Source organism: Hypoxylon fragiforme (assembly GCF_022984875.1).
Source record: "Hypoxylon fragiforme strain CBS 206.31 chromosome Unknown GGS25scaffold_8, whole genome shotgun sequence".
Taxonomy (NCBI): domain Eukaryota; kingdom Fungi; phylum Ascomycota; class Sordariomycetes; order Xylariales; family Hypoxylaceae; genus Hypoxylon; species Hypoxylon fragiforme.
In genome coordinates, this window is record NW_026054763.1 from 684,595 (window position 1) to 699,223 (window position 14,629).

A 14,629-nucleotide genomic window follows, 5' to 3' on the forward strand; every position below is an offset into this window, starting at 1 on the left:
GCCATGATCATGGTAGTACGTGATAAATGAGAACCCATCTCCTGATTACAATGGGGCTACTGAGCATGATTCAGTAAATTGCTGGTCTATATCACAGTGCAAATTATTAACCCTCTACTACCACTATGTACATACTTATCTACCTACCTGCCTCCTATACCGTTTCCTCTTATAGGAGGATCAGCTTATCTAAGAGCTGAGTGTGCTGAGAAGCTGCTTGCTGAATCAGTACCTTGGGAGTCTGTGTCATGGCACCCAATATATCCTATCGTATTCGACCCTATTGCGAACACCGTCTCCATCCCCTCATCTCGGCTCCAATGATGAGCGCCACCTACACCACTCCGCCTCAATGAGCCGGTATCATCATATTGCCTCTAAGTGACCAAGCTAGCGCCAAGCAATATATAAGGACGATGGTTCTGCACGTCAAATCGACGAGATATGATACCCAGCAAGCATCTCCTCAGCTGCCCCCAATAAACAACCCTTCGGAACATTGAGCCTTGTACCCACCATTCATCATGCTGTCTCTATTCCAGCTCACTCTCGCCATCGTGGCCGTCTTCCAAGGGTGGGTTTCCTCATCCTCTTCCCACTCCCCTTGAAACTAACAGCGTATATATAGTGCCCTCGCATCCCCTGTTAGCGAGCCTACTACGCTCCCGGGACACTACGTGTGCACATCTCTCACGACCGTCACCAGCACCGTTCTTCCCGTGGGTATCTGCCAGCGCCAGGAGTGCGTACCACCAACCAAGACCTGCGCGCCGGGGGAGCCTGTCAGGTCGCCATTTTCCACCGTGACTACCACGTTGCCCGCGTGTACCGTGGAGGTGCTTGTGGAAGAGCGTTGCGGGTGTAACACCTGCGTGCCGGCCCCCACTGCTTGAGTAGGACACCTATGAACTAAAAGGAGCCGGGGTTGTTCCGCCGTTGGCTACGCTGACGTATGGAATGAAGGAAGATGGATGAGGTCAGTAGTGTCAATGTTATAATTTGGGACGACTGCTATCGTAGCAAGGGGTAACGATAGGTTAAGAAAAAAGGCTTTAGCCATGTTAGTGTTTCAATCAACTACCTCAAAAGCTAGCTACGTTGCTTGCCTGCTCTGCTTCCCATTGGGTACGGGCTTCTCGTCCTATACTTGATACCGTAGAATCTGCCATCTATTTATTTACGATGCTACCTTGATGTCATCATGGTGTTGCTTAGTCTACTAATGTTAAGGGTAGGTAGGTAGGTACTAAGGCAAGTTTTTCCACTCTCATGCCCCCCTGAACTCCATCGCATCACTACCATACCTATTTAACATGTTCGGTATAATTATACACCTACCTACCGAGGTATTTCTATACCTACTCAAGTCCCGAGTCTCTGGGCCATCATCTCGCGCATTTGTTGGAACCATACCCCACGCTTACTCTACCTATGTCACTCTTAATTGGCCTAGTCGTTATACCCCTATTTACCACCTAGGCAATGTATATACACATATTCCCCTACCAATTAACCACAAATACTCCAACGTAAACCCCAATACAACACCAAACCCCTACAGCCAAGAGGGCTGAATACGTGACAAAGATCCGATGCGGAACCTCGGAGTCCGTTTTCCCCAAATAGTTCAAGTTTGGATGCGACGACAAAAACCCCAAAACCCCAAAATCGCAAAACAGCCTTATCACCATGAGACCTATTCTGTCTTTTTGTGGCATGGACCTCTGGTCTTCGCTTTTTTGCCCTCTCGAGTTTTACAGATATATAGGACAGGTTAGGCTAAGTTAGGATAGGATAGGATAGGACAGGTTTCTAGAAACCAGAAATCCCAGTCACGATGGCTATCCTCGGGACCAAAGAACACCACGTCGACCCGCGGCTCACGAGCATCGCGCAGGCCGACACCAAACGATGGTACCAGAAGCCGAACTTGCGGTCTCTTTACTTGGTCTGTCTATCTGCCTATCTACCTTTTGTAGCTCTTGATACATTCCTAACGATGTGTCTTTTTTACCTATGTCCCAGCCTATCTAATGCATTCATCTATAGATCCTGGTCCCGTGCGCCATGGGCGTCGAGTGGACATCCGGGTTCGACTCCTCGATGATGAACTCGCTGCAAGCCGTCGCCTCGTGGGTTGAGTGTATGTATTTATTACCCCTTCCCTCTCTTTCTCCCAAGTAGGTATATCGCTAACGTAGAGCAAACTCTGTAGATTTCGACAACCCCACAGAAGGCCGACTCGGCCTCTTGAACGCGATGTACTCGCTTGGCGCGCTCATGGCCATCCCCTTTATCCCCAGCGTCTCGCAGTACCTGGGCCGGCGCTGGTCTATCATGGCTGCGTCGTTGATTCTTTGTGTTGGGGCTGGACTTCAGGTAAAGTTAACGAGCCAGCGAGCCAGGCAACCCCTTAACAAATTCCCCCTTTCCCTTTCCCTTTCTCCCATACCACTTCTTCCTCGTTGTAGCTTCACATATATAAAAAACCTCAGTAGCATACTAACCCCCCCCCCCAAGGCTGGCTCCATCAACAGCGACATGTTCCTCTTCTCGCGCTGGACCCTCGGCTTCGGCGTGCCCCTCGCCATCGTCAACGCCTCCTCGCTCATCGGCGAGCTCTCCTACGAGCGCGAGCGCGCCACCATGACCTCCCTCTTCTCCTCCTCCTGGCACGTCGGCGCCATCGTCGCCGCCGGCGTCACCTACGGCACCTTCCAGATGGCGTCCACCTGGGCCTGGCGTCTGCCCTCCCTGCTCCAGCTAGTCCCCTCCCTGTGCCAGATAGCGACGCTGCCGTTCTGCCCCGAGAGCCCGCGGTACTTGATCAGTGTCGACCGGGCGGATGAGGCGCACGAGGTGCTGAGGAGGTACCATGGGGAGGGCGATGGGGGGGACGAGTTCGTGAGGCTGGAGTTTGCGCAGATCCAGAGTACGCTGGCGATGGAGAGGGAGGTTGCGAAGGCGTTTGTGTGGGCGGATGTTTTTAGGTGGGTGTTTTTTTTTTTTTTTTTTTTGAATCGCGTTTAGTTGCCGAGGGGTTCTTGGTGTCTGACTAGCTTTGTATAGGGACCCCCCTATGAGACGCAGATTCCTGCTCGCTGCTATTGTCGGGGTATGTATCCTCCCTTCCCCCTTCTGTAATGTTTTGGGAGACGGACTGTCCTGGGTCACTACGCTCTCGAGAAATGCCTCGCCTCTTTGGAAAATGAGGTTATATGGAGAGGTAAAGCGCTGACTCCCACTGCAAAGTTCTTCACCCAATGGAGCGGAAACGGACTACTTAGCTTTTACAGGTATGTGAATTCTACAACGCTACTCTGTATCTACGCATGACCAACTGACTCCTGCATAAAATAGTGCGTTGCGTAACTAAGTTCCCCTATCTGCCTACCTATCTAGGCATCTGTCTAGAAGGGCATCCTTCCTCGATCTTTACTTGTATCCCCAAACACCCTCATACCTATACCTCTACTAACTCAAACCCCCCCAGTGAAAAAAATCCTCAACCTCGTCGGCATAACCGAGAACCGGACCGTCCAGAAAGTGATCCTGAGCTACACGTGCTGGGGGCTGATCAGCGCGGTGCCCATCGCGATCATCGTGCCGCGGTACCGGCGGCGGCCGATGTTCCTGACGTGCACGGTCGGCACGTGCGTCGTGTACACGGTGTGGACGATCGCGTCGGCGCGGTTCGCGATCGAGAACTCGGCGAGGGCCGCGATCCCGGTGCTGGTTTTCATCTTTGTTTATTCGCCCGTGAGTGTGCACCCGACGCAGTCTTATCCTGCCTTGCATCGAATCTGCCTCTTTGTGCTCTGATATGCCTGTGCTTACCTACCTGCCCATCTGCCTACCTAGTTTTATAACATCGGATGGAACGCACTGTGAGTGATACACCCATCCGCGAGATGTTTTCGTTTCTACCGCACGCATAGGACTAACTGCTAACTCGTGCCATCACAGGAACTACACATACAGTAAGCCCCCCCCCCCCCCCCCCCCTCCAGCCCTCCCAATCCTTCCCCATTTTCCCCCTTCCAAAAGAAATGCCCCAAAACAAAACCAAACAACCCCCTAACCCTCCCCCCCCACAGTGGTCGAAATATTCCCCTACCAGCAGCGCGCCAAGGGGATCTCCGTGCAGCAGCTCACCGTCCGCTTCGCCGTCTTCTTCAACACGTACGTGAACCCCATCGCCATGGACCGCATCGGGTGGCGGTACTACATCGTGTACTGCGCGTGGATCCTGTTCGAGGTCCTCGTCGTGTACCTGCTCTTCCCCGAGACGCACAACCGGACGCTGGAGGAGCTGTCCTTCATCTTCGAGGGGAAGGGCGTCCAGGATAAGGTCCAGAGCAATGTCGACAAGCAGGTCGCGCTGCAGATTGAGATGGAGGAGAGGGAGGGGGGCAGGGCGGCGGCGAAGGTGTGAGGTGGTGGTGGTGGTGGTGGTGGTGATTGAGGAGGAGAAGAGGAGGGGAAGTGTACGACGGCAATGTTGATGGCGATGATATGAATTTGAGGGTAGTTAGGGGAACGGGGTTACACCCGAAGGAGAGGGCTTCGTGCTTTGTGGCCCAAGTATACGAATACATACTGGAACCTCTAGTTTGCTTCGAGAAATAAAAAGACCTTGATGTGATTTAACAAGTCATTATAGTACCCAGTAGTACGGAATGAGACCCGATGACGTGTCTCGTAGTTGATTGCTTCTTCGGTCATTTCATATTGTCAGACGTGCCTTTATTATAATAATCCCATAAGACGCCTACGTGAGAGAGCACGCTGGCTTAGAAAAAAGTGCCCCTGTTAATCTTGCGAATACTACATTATATATCTAAATAACCCTGCTGGAGATTGTGTTTCCCTCCCCATTCAGTACCTGTTCCTCCGAAAGAGCTTAACAGACCCAAGAAAACACCTAGGCGTTGCCTTCATCGTGGGTGAGGTCGGATGGTATAATGCAAGTCTTGAATACTGTTAGATAATAGTATTCGCCGAGGCAGTAAACAATTAAGAACCAACCCTATGCTCTACCCGTCCGTCGTCCAAATCCAAACCATAACGCCGTCCCAGAGGTACTAATGATCAATAGGCCTGTCCACACCTGAGAAATGCTTGCAATATATGACGACTTATACTCCCATGGTGAAGTCGTGCTCGATTCCAGGAGTCACGCTGGCCATAAACTAGATGATGATCAGCATTCAGACTTTCGTTTGCCTAGACCGTCGCCGATCTATAAATAAGGGTGCTCATACCTTCAGGAACACCACGAGGTATTGATCGACTCGGATGGCTACCTCCTGATCCTCCACCTCTACCTCCTCCCAATCGTCATTACTCGACTCGGCGGCAGCTTCAGCGCTTCGAATATCCAGCTTGTTGATTTCATCTACCAAACCTTCCATCCCGGGGTCATTTCCGACAGTCTTCCCCGACTTCATCTTGTCGCGCCGAATCTTCAGGGCGGCGTCTGCGCGATCGAGTAGGGTTTTCATGACAGAAGCGTGCTTGCAGGGGTGCACGCTAGCCATCTTGACGTTGTTGGCGAAGAAAGGGAAGTCCTCCAACGTAACCGTCTTGTCCTTGTAGTCGCCAACGATGTCGTCCATCATAAGATGAGGAGGGAGGGGTTGCCCTTCGGAATAGCCCGAGAGATAGAGGCGGGGGGTTCGGTAGTAGGGGGAGTACATGATGTAGAGAGTGTATGTGCGACGGGCTCTGTAGTAGTATGGTAGTTAGTAGCTATACAGGCAGGGTAGAGCCTTGGCAGATGAAAGCAAGCAAGCACTCACCCTTGTTTCTTGTGCGCATCAGTATCGCGAATAATTGCTTCGTCATCATCATCGTCTTCCATATCTGGGATCTCATCTTCATCGTCTAGACTGCTGTCTCCTACATTGCCGGCATCATCGACAGTGCGCACATCTTTTGCCTTGAGGGGCTGCGAGCTGCTTAGACCGCCTGTGCGCAGCCATCCATCGTCATCCGGGCGGCCTTTGGAACCAAAGTCGTCGCCATCACCAACGACGGCTTCTTCATGGCCTGCATCTCCAGCAAAGTCATCATCAAGACGACGATTGCAGGGAACATTTCGTGTGACTAGGAACTGCTTTCCAGCTGGAAGAAAGCTTACGCGCTTGGACTCGGAGTCGGCATCTGCCCAAGACCAAGATGGGAACTTGAAGACGAGATAATCGCCAGCAGCTAGGAACTCCTCCGGTGTAATCTGACCCGTCTTTCGAAAGGTAGACGTATGGCTGACGGGAGTGTACCTGTCCCGGATGGTGTTGACGGTCGAGTAGATGAGATTCATCTTGGGCGTTGTCGGGATATGTGGGACAAACCCCCTGGGCAATGGATGGTGTGCAAACGCTGGAGTGTTGAGGATTCGGCTGAGGCTTTTTGTTTGCTATAAAGGATCAAAGGATGAATCGAGATAAAGGTAAGGTTATTTATCTGTGCTTCCACAAACCTAACGAGATGATTAAAGTGAGTAAAGTGACATGTATTCAAAGGTTTGTAAGCCTCAACTAAAGGCTTAAGGAGATAGACTTGAGATTAGTATGGATGTAATGTAAATAGTATGTACAGTAGACTGTTTGCGATGAGTGGAGATCTCAAGTGCTAAGGTTCAGTTGTTTATAAAGAACTTGAATGAGGTAAGGTACGGTACTGTATTGTACTGTACATATATGTAGGTCTACCACGGCCCACGGTCGGTAGGTGCTGTGTCAGTGGCTATTATGTAGGTACATCCATAGGCAGTAAGTTCTAGGTAGCACATGCAGCTCTGAGTTTAATGATGCTCTCCTAATTCCGTCACATGGCATGAGCGCGCGGGAGCTGACTTCCACTTCTTAACCATGCCCCTCCCCCCATCTTTTATCTTATCAAATTTAAGATAACAGATAACTAGTTACCTACATAGGTACGTGTAGTACTATGTGGGTACATTGGTACTTTCGCTACAGTGTTACTTACATACAAGTACTCCACTTAATGGCATATCACCTGTTAAATACATTAGACCATAATTAAACCCAGTTATCAGTACTTATTCACTTACCCACCACTCCAATGCCTAGTTACCTTTAGGGCTGTCGCTTCGGTTCTTCATCGGATATGCTAATCCCTGACTCCCCACGAAATCTCTCGTAAAGCGAAAATTTCCCAAGACAGACTGCAACACAATCGCAACACACTAAGACGCACGCACACATCATCCACGAAACTTCTCTAATCCAGATCACATTGAAGGTATGTTTTTATAATTCTACCATATTCAGATCCAGCCCGGTTTCAATTCCTCTAAAAATATTCCGTCAATTCCCTCGGTCATACTAATAATCTTTACCATCACAGTTTCGCCGTCAAGATGAGTGCGTATCCTCGAAAAATACTAATCCCATTTCCATCACCTCCCGACTAACCTCCAATATAGCCAAGGGAACTTCCAGCTTCGGAAAGCGTCACAACAAGACGCACACTCTGTGCCGACGATGCGGTTAGTAAAACTCCAATCAACCTTTGGGGAAGGACGAATGTGGAATTAGGATAGCAATTGCAGTTCGCGATTGGACTTGGACTCGTCTACCCGCCTAGGACCGCGACAGAATTGGACTGACGGGAAATATTATTTTAGGTCGTCGATCTCTTCACATCCAGAAGCACACCTGCTCCTCATGCGGATACCCCGCTGCTAAGACCCGAAAGTGTACGTTTGATGATCTCTATTCTCCGTTAGGACCGACGTATATCGCATTCAAGAATGGATATACCTATAGCCAATCCTCGGGGAATACTCTACGATATTGATTCTAATTCACACATCACAGACAACTGGAGCGAGAAGGCCAAGCGCAGAAAGACTGTCGGTACCGGCCGCATGCGATACCTCAAGGACGTCTCCCGCAAATTCAAGAACGGCTTCCGAACCGGCGTACCCAAGGATGCGCGAGGTCCTGCTCTGAAATAAGGCGCACGCATACAGGATTGATGGGTGACGACAGTGGCATGGCAAGGGAACGGTGTTTTCTGACATTTGGACTGGCTCATCGAGGGACTCGTAACAATCTTACATAAAGAGTAAAGAGTTTCGGCGGAAATGGTACCTATGCTAGTTAGCTAGCATTTCCGAACAAAATGGCATCGTGATTTGACAAGTACAACGCTTTCTCTGTATGATTGTGACGTGAATATAAAGATACAGTTCCGGTCTGTCGAGGTTTCGAGGGGTTCGGAATTGATTTCATAGGAGAAGTTTCGGAGTCAAAAATGGGATTATTACTTACGAACGGATTACTTCGTATCCAAACTTGCAAAATCACAAAGTATCAAACTTCACTGTCTACCTAGGGTATATTCAGTACGACAGGGCAAAATTAATCTTGCGTGATTAGCCTCGTTCGAACACCCGCACTCCACCATCGCCAGCTACGTAATACAGCAGTTCCCGTTCCTCGACCACATCAGCAGCAGTAGTGCTGCTCTCCGCGCCACCTTGGGCGATCCTCAGCACGCCGCTTACATCCCTTGCCGTGCCCGTATCCAGCATCCTAAGACCGATCGTGAGGTGCGCGTCGTGAGCTAAAGAAATGGCGAAGGCCGCGTGCTCTTTTTCTAGGGACGTGGTTTGCGACGTTATTAAGGGACTGTCTGCGGACACGGTGACGATGGCTGAATGCACGTTCTACCAATTGTTAACCTCTAGTCTCTGTCTGGTAGGTAGGTAAGGTAGGTAGGTAGGTGAGGGTGTATATCGTGGGGATGTAACAAGGCAAACAAAGAAAACCGAGAAAAGTAAAAATTCTTATAAGGAACGACTTACTTCACGGATATCAAGCAGCGTCTCCCGTAGTTGCTGACTCGAAATATCACCTCCGGACGCAGCCAACAAGAGATCTAACTGGTCGGCAACCAGCACGATCTTCTGCTCCTCAGAAGTCACGCGCCGGATCTGCGCAACGGCATCCTGCAACTCCTTGTGCAGCTGCTGCAGCGTAGGGGCCGACAAGGCCCTGCTGCTTTTCAGGCCCGGGCCATGGCCGTTGCCATTGCCATTGCTATGCTGGGGGGAGGCGCCGACTGAGGTGCGGAACAAGGCAGTCAGCCCATCGACGAAGACGAAGCGGGCCTTTTTGGAAAGGCCGTCGAGGTCGGTGCCGAGTTTGCCGGCGCCGTCTTTCCAGAAGGCGTAGTCCCGCAGGAAGCTGACGAGAACTACAGTGGTGCTAGCCCCTGCTGCCTCCGCATCTGCAGCTGCAGGGTCGGGCTGGGTGGAGGAGAGGAGGAGAGAGTGAAGGTAGCGGAGGAGGAGCCAGTTGGTGGTCGATCCCAGGACCCCGCTGAGCAGGACGAGGGACGTTTCAGGCGGCAGGCGGAGGTAGGTGTCTAGGAGGGGTGGGATGCGGGAGGCCATGGGAGGGAGAGAGCCGAGATATCTCCTAAGTATGTGCGTAGGTAGGGTTGATTCTTTTTCAATCAATGTTGTTGTTTTACCGGCGGTAGCTTCAAGTTGGATCTACGAATACACACATCTGAATATGTAGGTTACCTGTAATATGTGCATCTTTACGTACTCAAATTCATGAGGTTGTGTTAACAGTGTTACTAGGTATACATAATAGTATACTACCTAGGTAAATGGACAGGGATTAATGACGAATGGCACATTCAATTTGTATTACCATAAGGTCTAGCGACAAGCGCGCTGAGAAGTTCTTGTAGCCTAGTTGTAGGGTACTATTACTATGTAGGTAATAAAAGTTCATGTGCACATGTCAGTGGATCTCATCTCCATTTAAAAAAAAACCCTAGGTTAACTAACTTCTAAGAGGAGAAAAAAATAAGATGCCGTCATAATGCATCAACTAAGCGGCCTAGGAGTTTAGGGGTTTAGGGGTTTAGAGGAGTTACTTGATAGGGGGTGGGTAGTACTGGGTAGGTGGTTGACCCCCGCCGTATTGTATTGTATTGTATTGTATTGTATTGTATTGTATTGTACAATTGATCTTCTAAATGGATGCACTTCTTCTTCCCCCTCTCTCCTTTTCCAACTTCAAATGTTAGCATCTCGGAGACTAGCCAATTTTTAAACCTCTTTCCACGCACACACATGAACAGACTAGGTAAGCAAGCTACATTGCCCTAACAGCTTACATCTGCCTAGGGCAAAATAGGTATATCCGTCAACAGGCGGCTGATGGCGGCGATTTTCTGATTGACCAGCCTACTAGTCCATGTGCCTCCCCCATCACCACCTGACTTCCATCTCGTTTGCGAACTTTTACCACCACCCAAAAAGAGAGACATTGGCCCATTTATAGACGTCTTCTACGATTTCATTGGTTTTCGTTGCTTGTCAGGGGGGTCCTGTCATTAACACACTATTTCACTAGACTACCTAACTTCTTCCATGTATGGATCTGTTGGATGTAGTCAACTACCGTATCTAGATACCTACCCACGCATAAACACTACCTACTATGTAGTATGTATGCATTACTATTACTACTATGTACATAGTATTTTGGTTGACCAACCCTTGTTATTCGATCCCGTCTCTTTGTCTCGACTTTATAATACCTACCTCCAGATCTTAGATGTATATAGTATAGCTTGGTCAGCTTCCAGTACATACATACATATAGCCTACAGTCCATCCTTAAAACAAGCTTTCCTTAGACCCTCTGCCAACCTTTGTCCGTGCTTGATTCCCCTAGGTTACCTAAGACCTATCCAAGTCGTAATTGTACCCGGGTGGCTGGTAAGACCGACTACATACCTATACATACCTACCTGGTATTAATCACATATTAGTGGTCTACAAGGTGAGTAACCTATCGTTCCCACCCTTACATTCCCATTCCTTATAACTAACTGACTCTGCTAGTTTTAACTTTTGGACTTTTGGCTAGTAGCCGCGAGAGTCCCGTGCTTTTGTCTGGGAGCTCCACGCCGTCTGGCTACTTGCCTAGCCGTTGGAATTTGCTGCTCAGGTGGGCTTGTTATTCGTTAGCGTCTGGCCCTATACGCTGTCTACCTACGTAAGGTAGTATATTCATTGCCTCCAGGGCTGTGAGAGCAAGTGAACCAAGGAGGCTGGCTAGGTACATATCAAGGTGAACATCTCTTGTTTCTACCCCGGCTTCGTATGCTTGCCTTGTTGTCCATCATAGACCACTTGCGTAAACATATTTTTTACTTTGGCCCTGCTTATTATGTCTGGCAACTTGACCGCAAGAAGCTTCATAAGTTACACTTACACCAGGGCCCCTATCCCTTACATATACGTCCTTCCTTAGACTAACCCAAGTTGGTTTTAACAGTGTCTAATACTTTATATAGCCAAGTGTGATACACACCAAGTATATATGTTATACATGTTATAATATCTGTCTCTATCCTAGCCATCTGGCTCAATAATAAAGGGAGAGTCTGAGCGCCGTCAACAAGCACCCCATTTGTGGGCACAGACCAAACAAAATGGACGGGCCATCAGAGACAGAGCCGCCGAAAGGGCTGCGCAAAGTGCTCTTCCGGAGGAGACCTGACCGGGATGAAGAGTACCGGAACAACGAGAAGTTGAAATGGAACATGGGGATGCTGAACGACAAGGAGACTATAGCCGTACCTGGTAAGTTTGATACAATCTAACCTACATAGAACTCAGATCACATGACAGAGACATACATTTCACTCTCTTTTCCTTTTCCCCTTTTCTCGTTTTGCTTTGCTTTCCTTTTTTAACCTCCCACATAGGCTCCGTCCTCCTCCTCGCCCAGCGGAACGAGCCCCTAGGTCTCCGGAACACCCCAGCCAGGACATCCCATTCCTCTCTCCCCACCGGCATATTCCAAGAAACGCCGGCTGCAACGGCGGCAAGGGAGGAGGATGACAAGAAGAAGACGAAGGACGGGAAGATCATTTTGGAGCCGCAGCCGGATGACTCGCACAACGACCCGCTGAACTGGCCGTCCTGGCGCCGGGACACGGCGTTGCTTTGTCTGGGCGTCTACTGTATGATTGGAGGTGGAATTACGCCTTTGATCGCGGCGGGATTCACGGATGTTGCTGCTGGTATGTGCAGGCAGACTAGCTACTCGTAGCCTATCGAAAATTGGGCAACATCCCATCTTTTGTAACCATTACTGACTATGTCACACAGAGTATAACATCAACGTTGCCCAGGTGTCACTAACCACCGGTCTATACATGATGGGCCTCGGCATCGGCTCCGTCATATTCTCACCCACCGCCATCTTATACGGGAAACGCCCCGTCTACCTATACAGCGCCATACTGTTCATCATATCGGCCGTGTGGTGTGCTCTTGCGCCCAACTTCACCACGCTTATTCTCGGCCGAATCTTCCAGGGCATCGCGGTGAGCCCCGTCGAGTGCCTCCCTTCGGCTTCTATCGCGGAGATATACTACCTGCATGATCGCGCGTGGCGGCTGGGGATTTATACCCTTTTACTAGTAAGCTACGGCTGCCGCTACCATGCTAGGGTGTACTAACTCTGTTTTGAGCTCAGTGGAAAGAACCTGATCCCCCTCGTAAGTGCTGCTATCATCCAGCGACTTGGGTGGCGCTGGGTGTTCTGGTAAGTGGCTAGCTATATCCCCTGTTATATATACCTCTATCATCTGACTTAAAAACCTATCATCTAGGATCGTTGCCATGGTCGTAGCCTTCTGCGGCTCCTTGCTATTCTTCTTCGTCCCCGAAACCTTTTGGGATAGATCTCCGGTGCCAAGGTCGCGCCATGTCAAGCGGCCTAGTATTTTCAGTCGAAGGTCTTCAGCTAGACCCGTCTCTAGGGCTCAGATAAAAGAAGCCGCCGACGCTAATAACGAGAAGAATACGGAAAAGGCTGGGGAGGGGGCGCCCCAGGAGAGTCACGATGAGGCCAAGCCACGACGCAAGAGATCCCATATCGGATTTGCGGCGAGCCCTGAGGGAGAAGCAGCGTCTGATTCGAAACATCTTACCGATTCGTTGCCGGCATCTCCCGTAGATAAAGCCTCTTCAGATCAAGTTGGCAGCGAGGATAAACCCGAACAGCAGACATCTTCTCCTACCGAACCCCGCCCGAACGTAAGCCGCTCGCATTCGAACAGCAGCGCATGGTCGCCGGCACGCCACCCCGGTTCCCCCTACGACGCACATCGTTCAGACGACCACATCCGGGCCTCGGAAGGAGGGCAGCCATCCCACGCACCCCCGGGAACCGCCGCCACCCGCTCCGACACCGAAAGCGAAAAGCTCGGGTCCTTCTCCAACCTGCCCCGCGTAACCAGCGGCCAAGCCTACACCGACGCGCTGCGCAACGCATCCCCCAAATCCTTCGCGCAGCAGCTGCGCGTGCACCACGGGCGGATCAACCAGGACAGGTGGTGGAAGGCCGCGGTGCGCCCCTTCATCCTGTTCTCGTACCCGGCGGTGCTGTGGTCGGCGGCGATCTACGCGTGCTCGGTGGGCTGGCTGATCGTGATCTCGGAGTCCGTCGCCGTCATTTTCCGGCAGGGGAGCTACCAGTTCAGCGCGCTCGGCACGGGGCTGGTGTACCTGTCGCCGTTCATCGGCGGGGTGCTCGGCACGGCGGTCGCGGGGAAGGTGAGCGACGTGATCGTGCGCGGGATGGCGCGGCGGAACGGCGGGCTGTACGAGCCGGAGTTCCGGCTCGTGATGGCGGCGCCGGTGGCGGTCACGACGGTGGTCGGGCTCATGGGGTTCGGGTGGTCGGCGGAGGTGCAGGATGCGTGGATCGTGCCGACGGTCTTCTTCGGGATCGTCTCGTTCGGGTGCTCGCTGGGGTCGACGACGTCGATCACGTTCTGCGTGGACAGCTATCGGCAGTACGCGGGCGAGGCGCTGGTGACGCTCAACTTCAGCAAGAACATCTTCCACGGGCTCGTGTTCAGCACGTTTGTCACGGAGTGGCTCGCGCATGCCGGGTCCAAGATGGTGTTCATCTGGATCGGCGTCATTCAGCTGATCGTGGTGCTGACGACGATCCCGATGTACATCTATGGCAAGAGGGCGAGGATGTGGACGGTGAGGATGAATCTGATGGAGAAGTACTAGGTTTGCCTTTTTGGGGGAGGGTTCAACGGCGTGGAAGTGTGGATTGCGTGTATATCTTGCCAGAGCATTTTCACTGGAGCAGGGCATTCATGGATCTGTTACGATAGAAGATCTGCCATGCATCTAGATATGTTGTTGGTTGCCGCATATTTGGGCGTTTTATATAGGTGAGGCATTATTCATACGATATGACATGATGATATATATGATTTTAATATAAGCAATTATTACCTTCCAGGATTATTTTATGAGTTACAAGCAACAAATGACAACATCGTGTAAACATGAACACACCTGGGCATGTGAAGAGTATCTATCTATTATAGAACGGTGACGTAAGAGGTGTTCATGAATGCACGTACCACCTATGAACAAGGTATAGCTATAATTAGAGCACAAAGATCTGCATATTCACGATATCTCATGGATGCTATTGCATACCTACTTACCTATGTACATCTGTAATAATATAGATAATAACTATACCATTAACGCCGATCTGTATACATACATAGTACCTATCAAACCAAC

At 50.6% G+C, this 14,629-nt stretch overlaps 6 protein-coding genes across 6 annotated transcripts; 4 read left to right on the plus strand and 2 right to left on the minus strand.

Annotated features, from left to right (window-relative positions):
* Window positions 1-98: 98 nt before the first annotated feature.
* GGS25DRAFT_403799 (uncharacterized protein) lies at window positions 99-1,225 on the plus strand. The gene is made up of 2 exons (XM_049258451.1): window positions 99-574; window positions 629-1,225. Exons 1-2 carry the CDS (start codon window positions 525-527, stop codon window positions 891-893), a joined length of 315 nt encoding a protein of 104 aa, XP_049113702.1. The 5' UTR covers window positions 99-524; the 3' UTR covers window positions 894-1,225.
* Window positions 1,226-1,837: 612 nt separating this feature from the next.
* GGS25DRAFT_515409 (MFS general substrate transporter) lies at window positions 1,838-4,435 on the plus strand (the record flags this gene model as incomplete). Its single annotated transcript, XM_049263078.1, has 10 exons — window positions 1,838-1,948; window positions 2,050-2,143; window positions 2,216-2,379; window positions 2,521-2,990; window positions 3,070-3,115; window positions 3,253-3,322; window positions 3,494-3,759; window positions 3,862-3,887; window positions 3,967-3,980; window positions 4,098-4,435. 10 exons carry the CDS (start codon window positions 1,838-1,840, stop codon window positions 4,433-4,435), a joined length of 1,599 nt encoding a protein of 532 aa, XP_049113703.1.
* A 352-nt stretch (window positions 4,436-4,787) lies between these two features.
* Window positions 4,788-6,826, minus strand: GGS25DRAFT_502555 (autophagocytosis associated protein). The gene is made up of 4 exons (XM_049262017.1): window positions 5,802-6,826; window positions 5,265-5,727; window positions 5,029-5,192; window positions 4,788-4,972 (listed from the first exon to the last, which is right to left on the minus strand). The coding sequence occupies exons 1-3, from the start codon at window positions 6,320-6,322 to the stop codon at window positions 5,139-5,141; spliced, it is 1,038 nt and encodes a 345-aa protein (XP_049113704.1). The 5' UTR covers window positions 6,323-6,826; the 3' UTR covers window positions 4,788-4,972; window positions 5,029-5,138.
* Window positions 6,827-7,131: 305 nt separating this feature from the next.
* Window positions 7,132-7,984, plus strand: GGS25DRAFT_524413 (ribosomal protein L37e; the record flags this gene model as incomplete). The annotated part of the gene is made up of 5 exons (XM_049264603.1): window positions 7,132-7,163; window positions 7,372-7,388; window positions 7,451-7,513; window positions 7,652-7,723; window positions 7,845-7,984. The coding sequence occupies 5 exons, from the start codon at window positions 7,132-7,134 to the stop codon at window positions 7,982-7,984; spliced, it is 324 nt and encodes a 107-aa protein (XP_049113705.1).
* Window positions 7,985-8,404: 420 nt separating this feature from the next.
* On the minus strand, window positions 8,405-9,427 carry GGS25DRAFT_524414 (uncharacterized protein; the record flags this gene model as incomplete). Its single annotated transcript, XM_049264604.1, has 2 exons — window positions 8,405-8,698; window positions 8,837-9,427. The coding sequence occupies 2 exons, from the start codon at window positions 9,425-9,427 to the stop codon at window positions 8,405-8,407; spliced, it is 885 nt and encodes a 294-aa protein (XP_049113706.1).
* Window positions 9,428-11,493: 2,066 nt separating this feature from the next.
* GGS25DRAFT_524415 (MFS general substrate transporter) lies at window positions 11,494-14,098 on the plus strand (the record flags this gene model as incomplete). The annotated part of the gene is made up of 5 exons (XM_049264605.1): window positions 11,494-11,644; window positions 11,770-12,087; window positions 12,176-12,489; window positions 12,541-12,614; window positions 12,682-14,098. The coding sequence occupies 5 exons, from the start codon at window positions 11,494-11,496 to the stop codon at window positions 14,096-14,098; spliced, it is 2,274 nt and encodes a 757-aa protein (XP_049113707.1).
* Window positions 14,099-14,629: the final 531 nt, after the last annotated feature.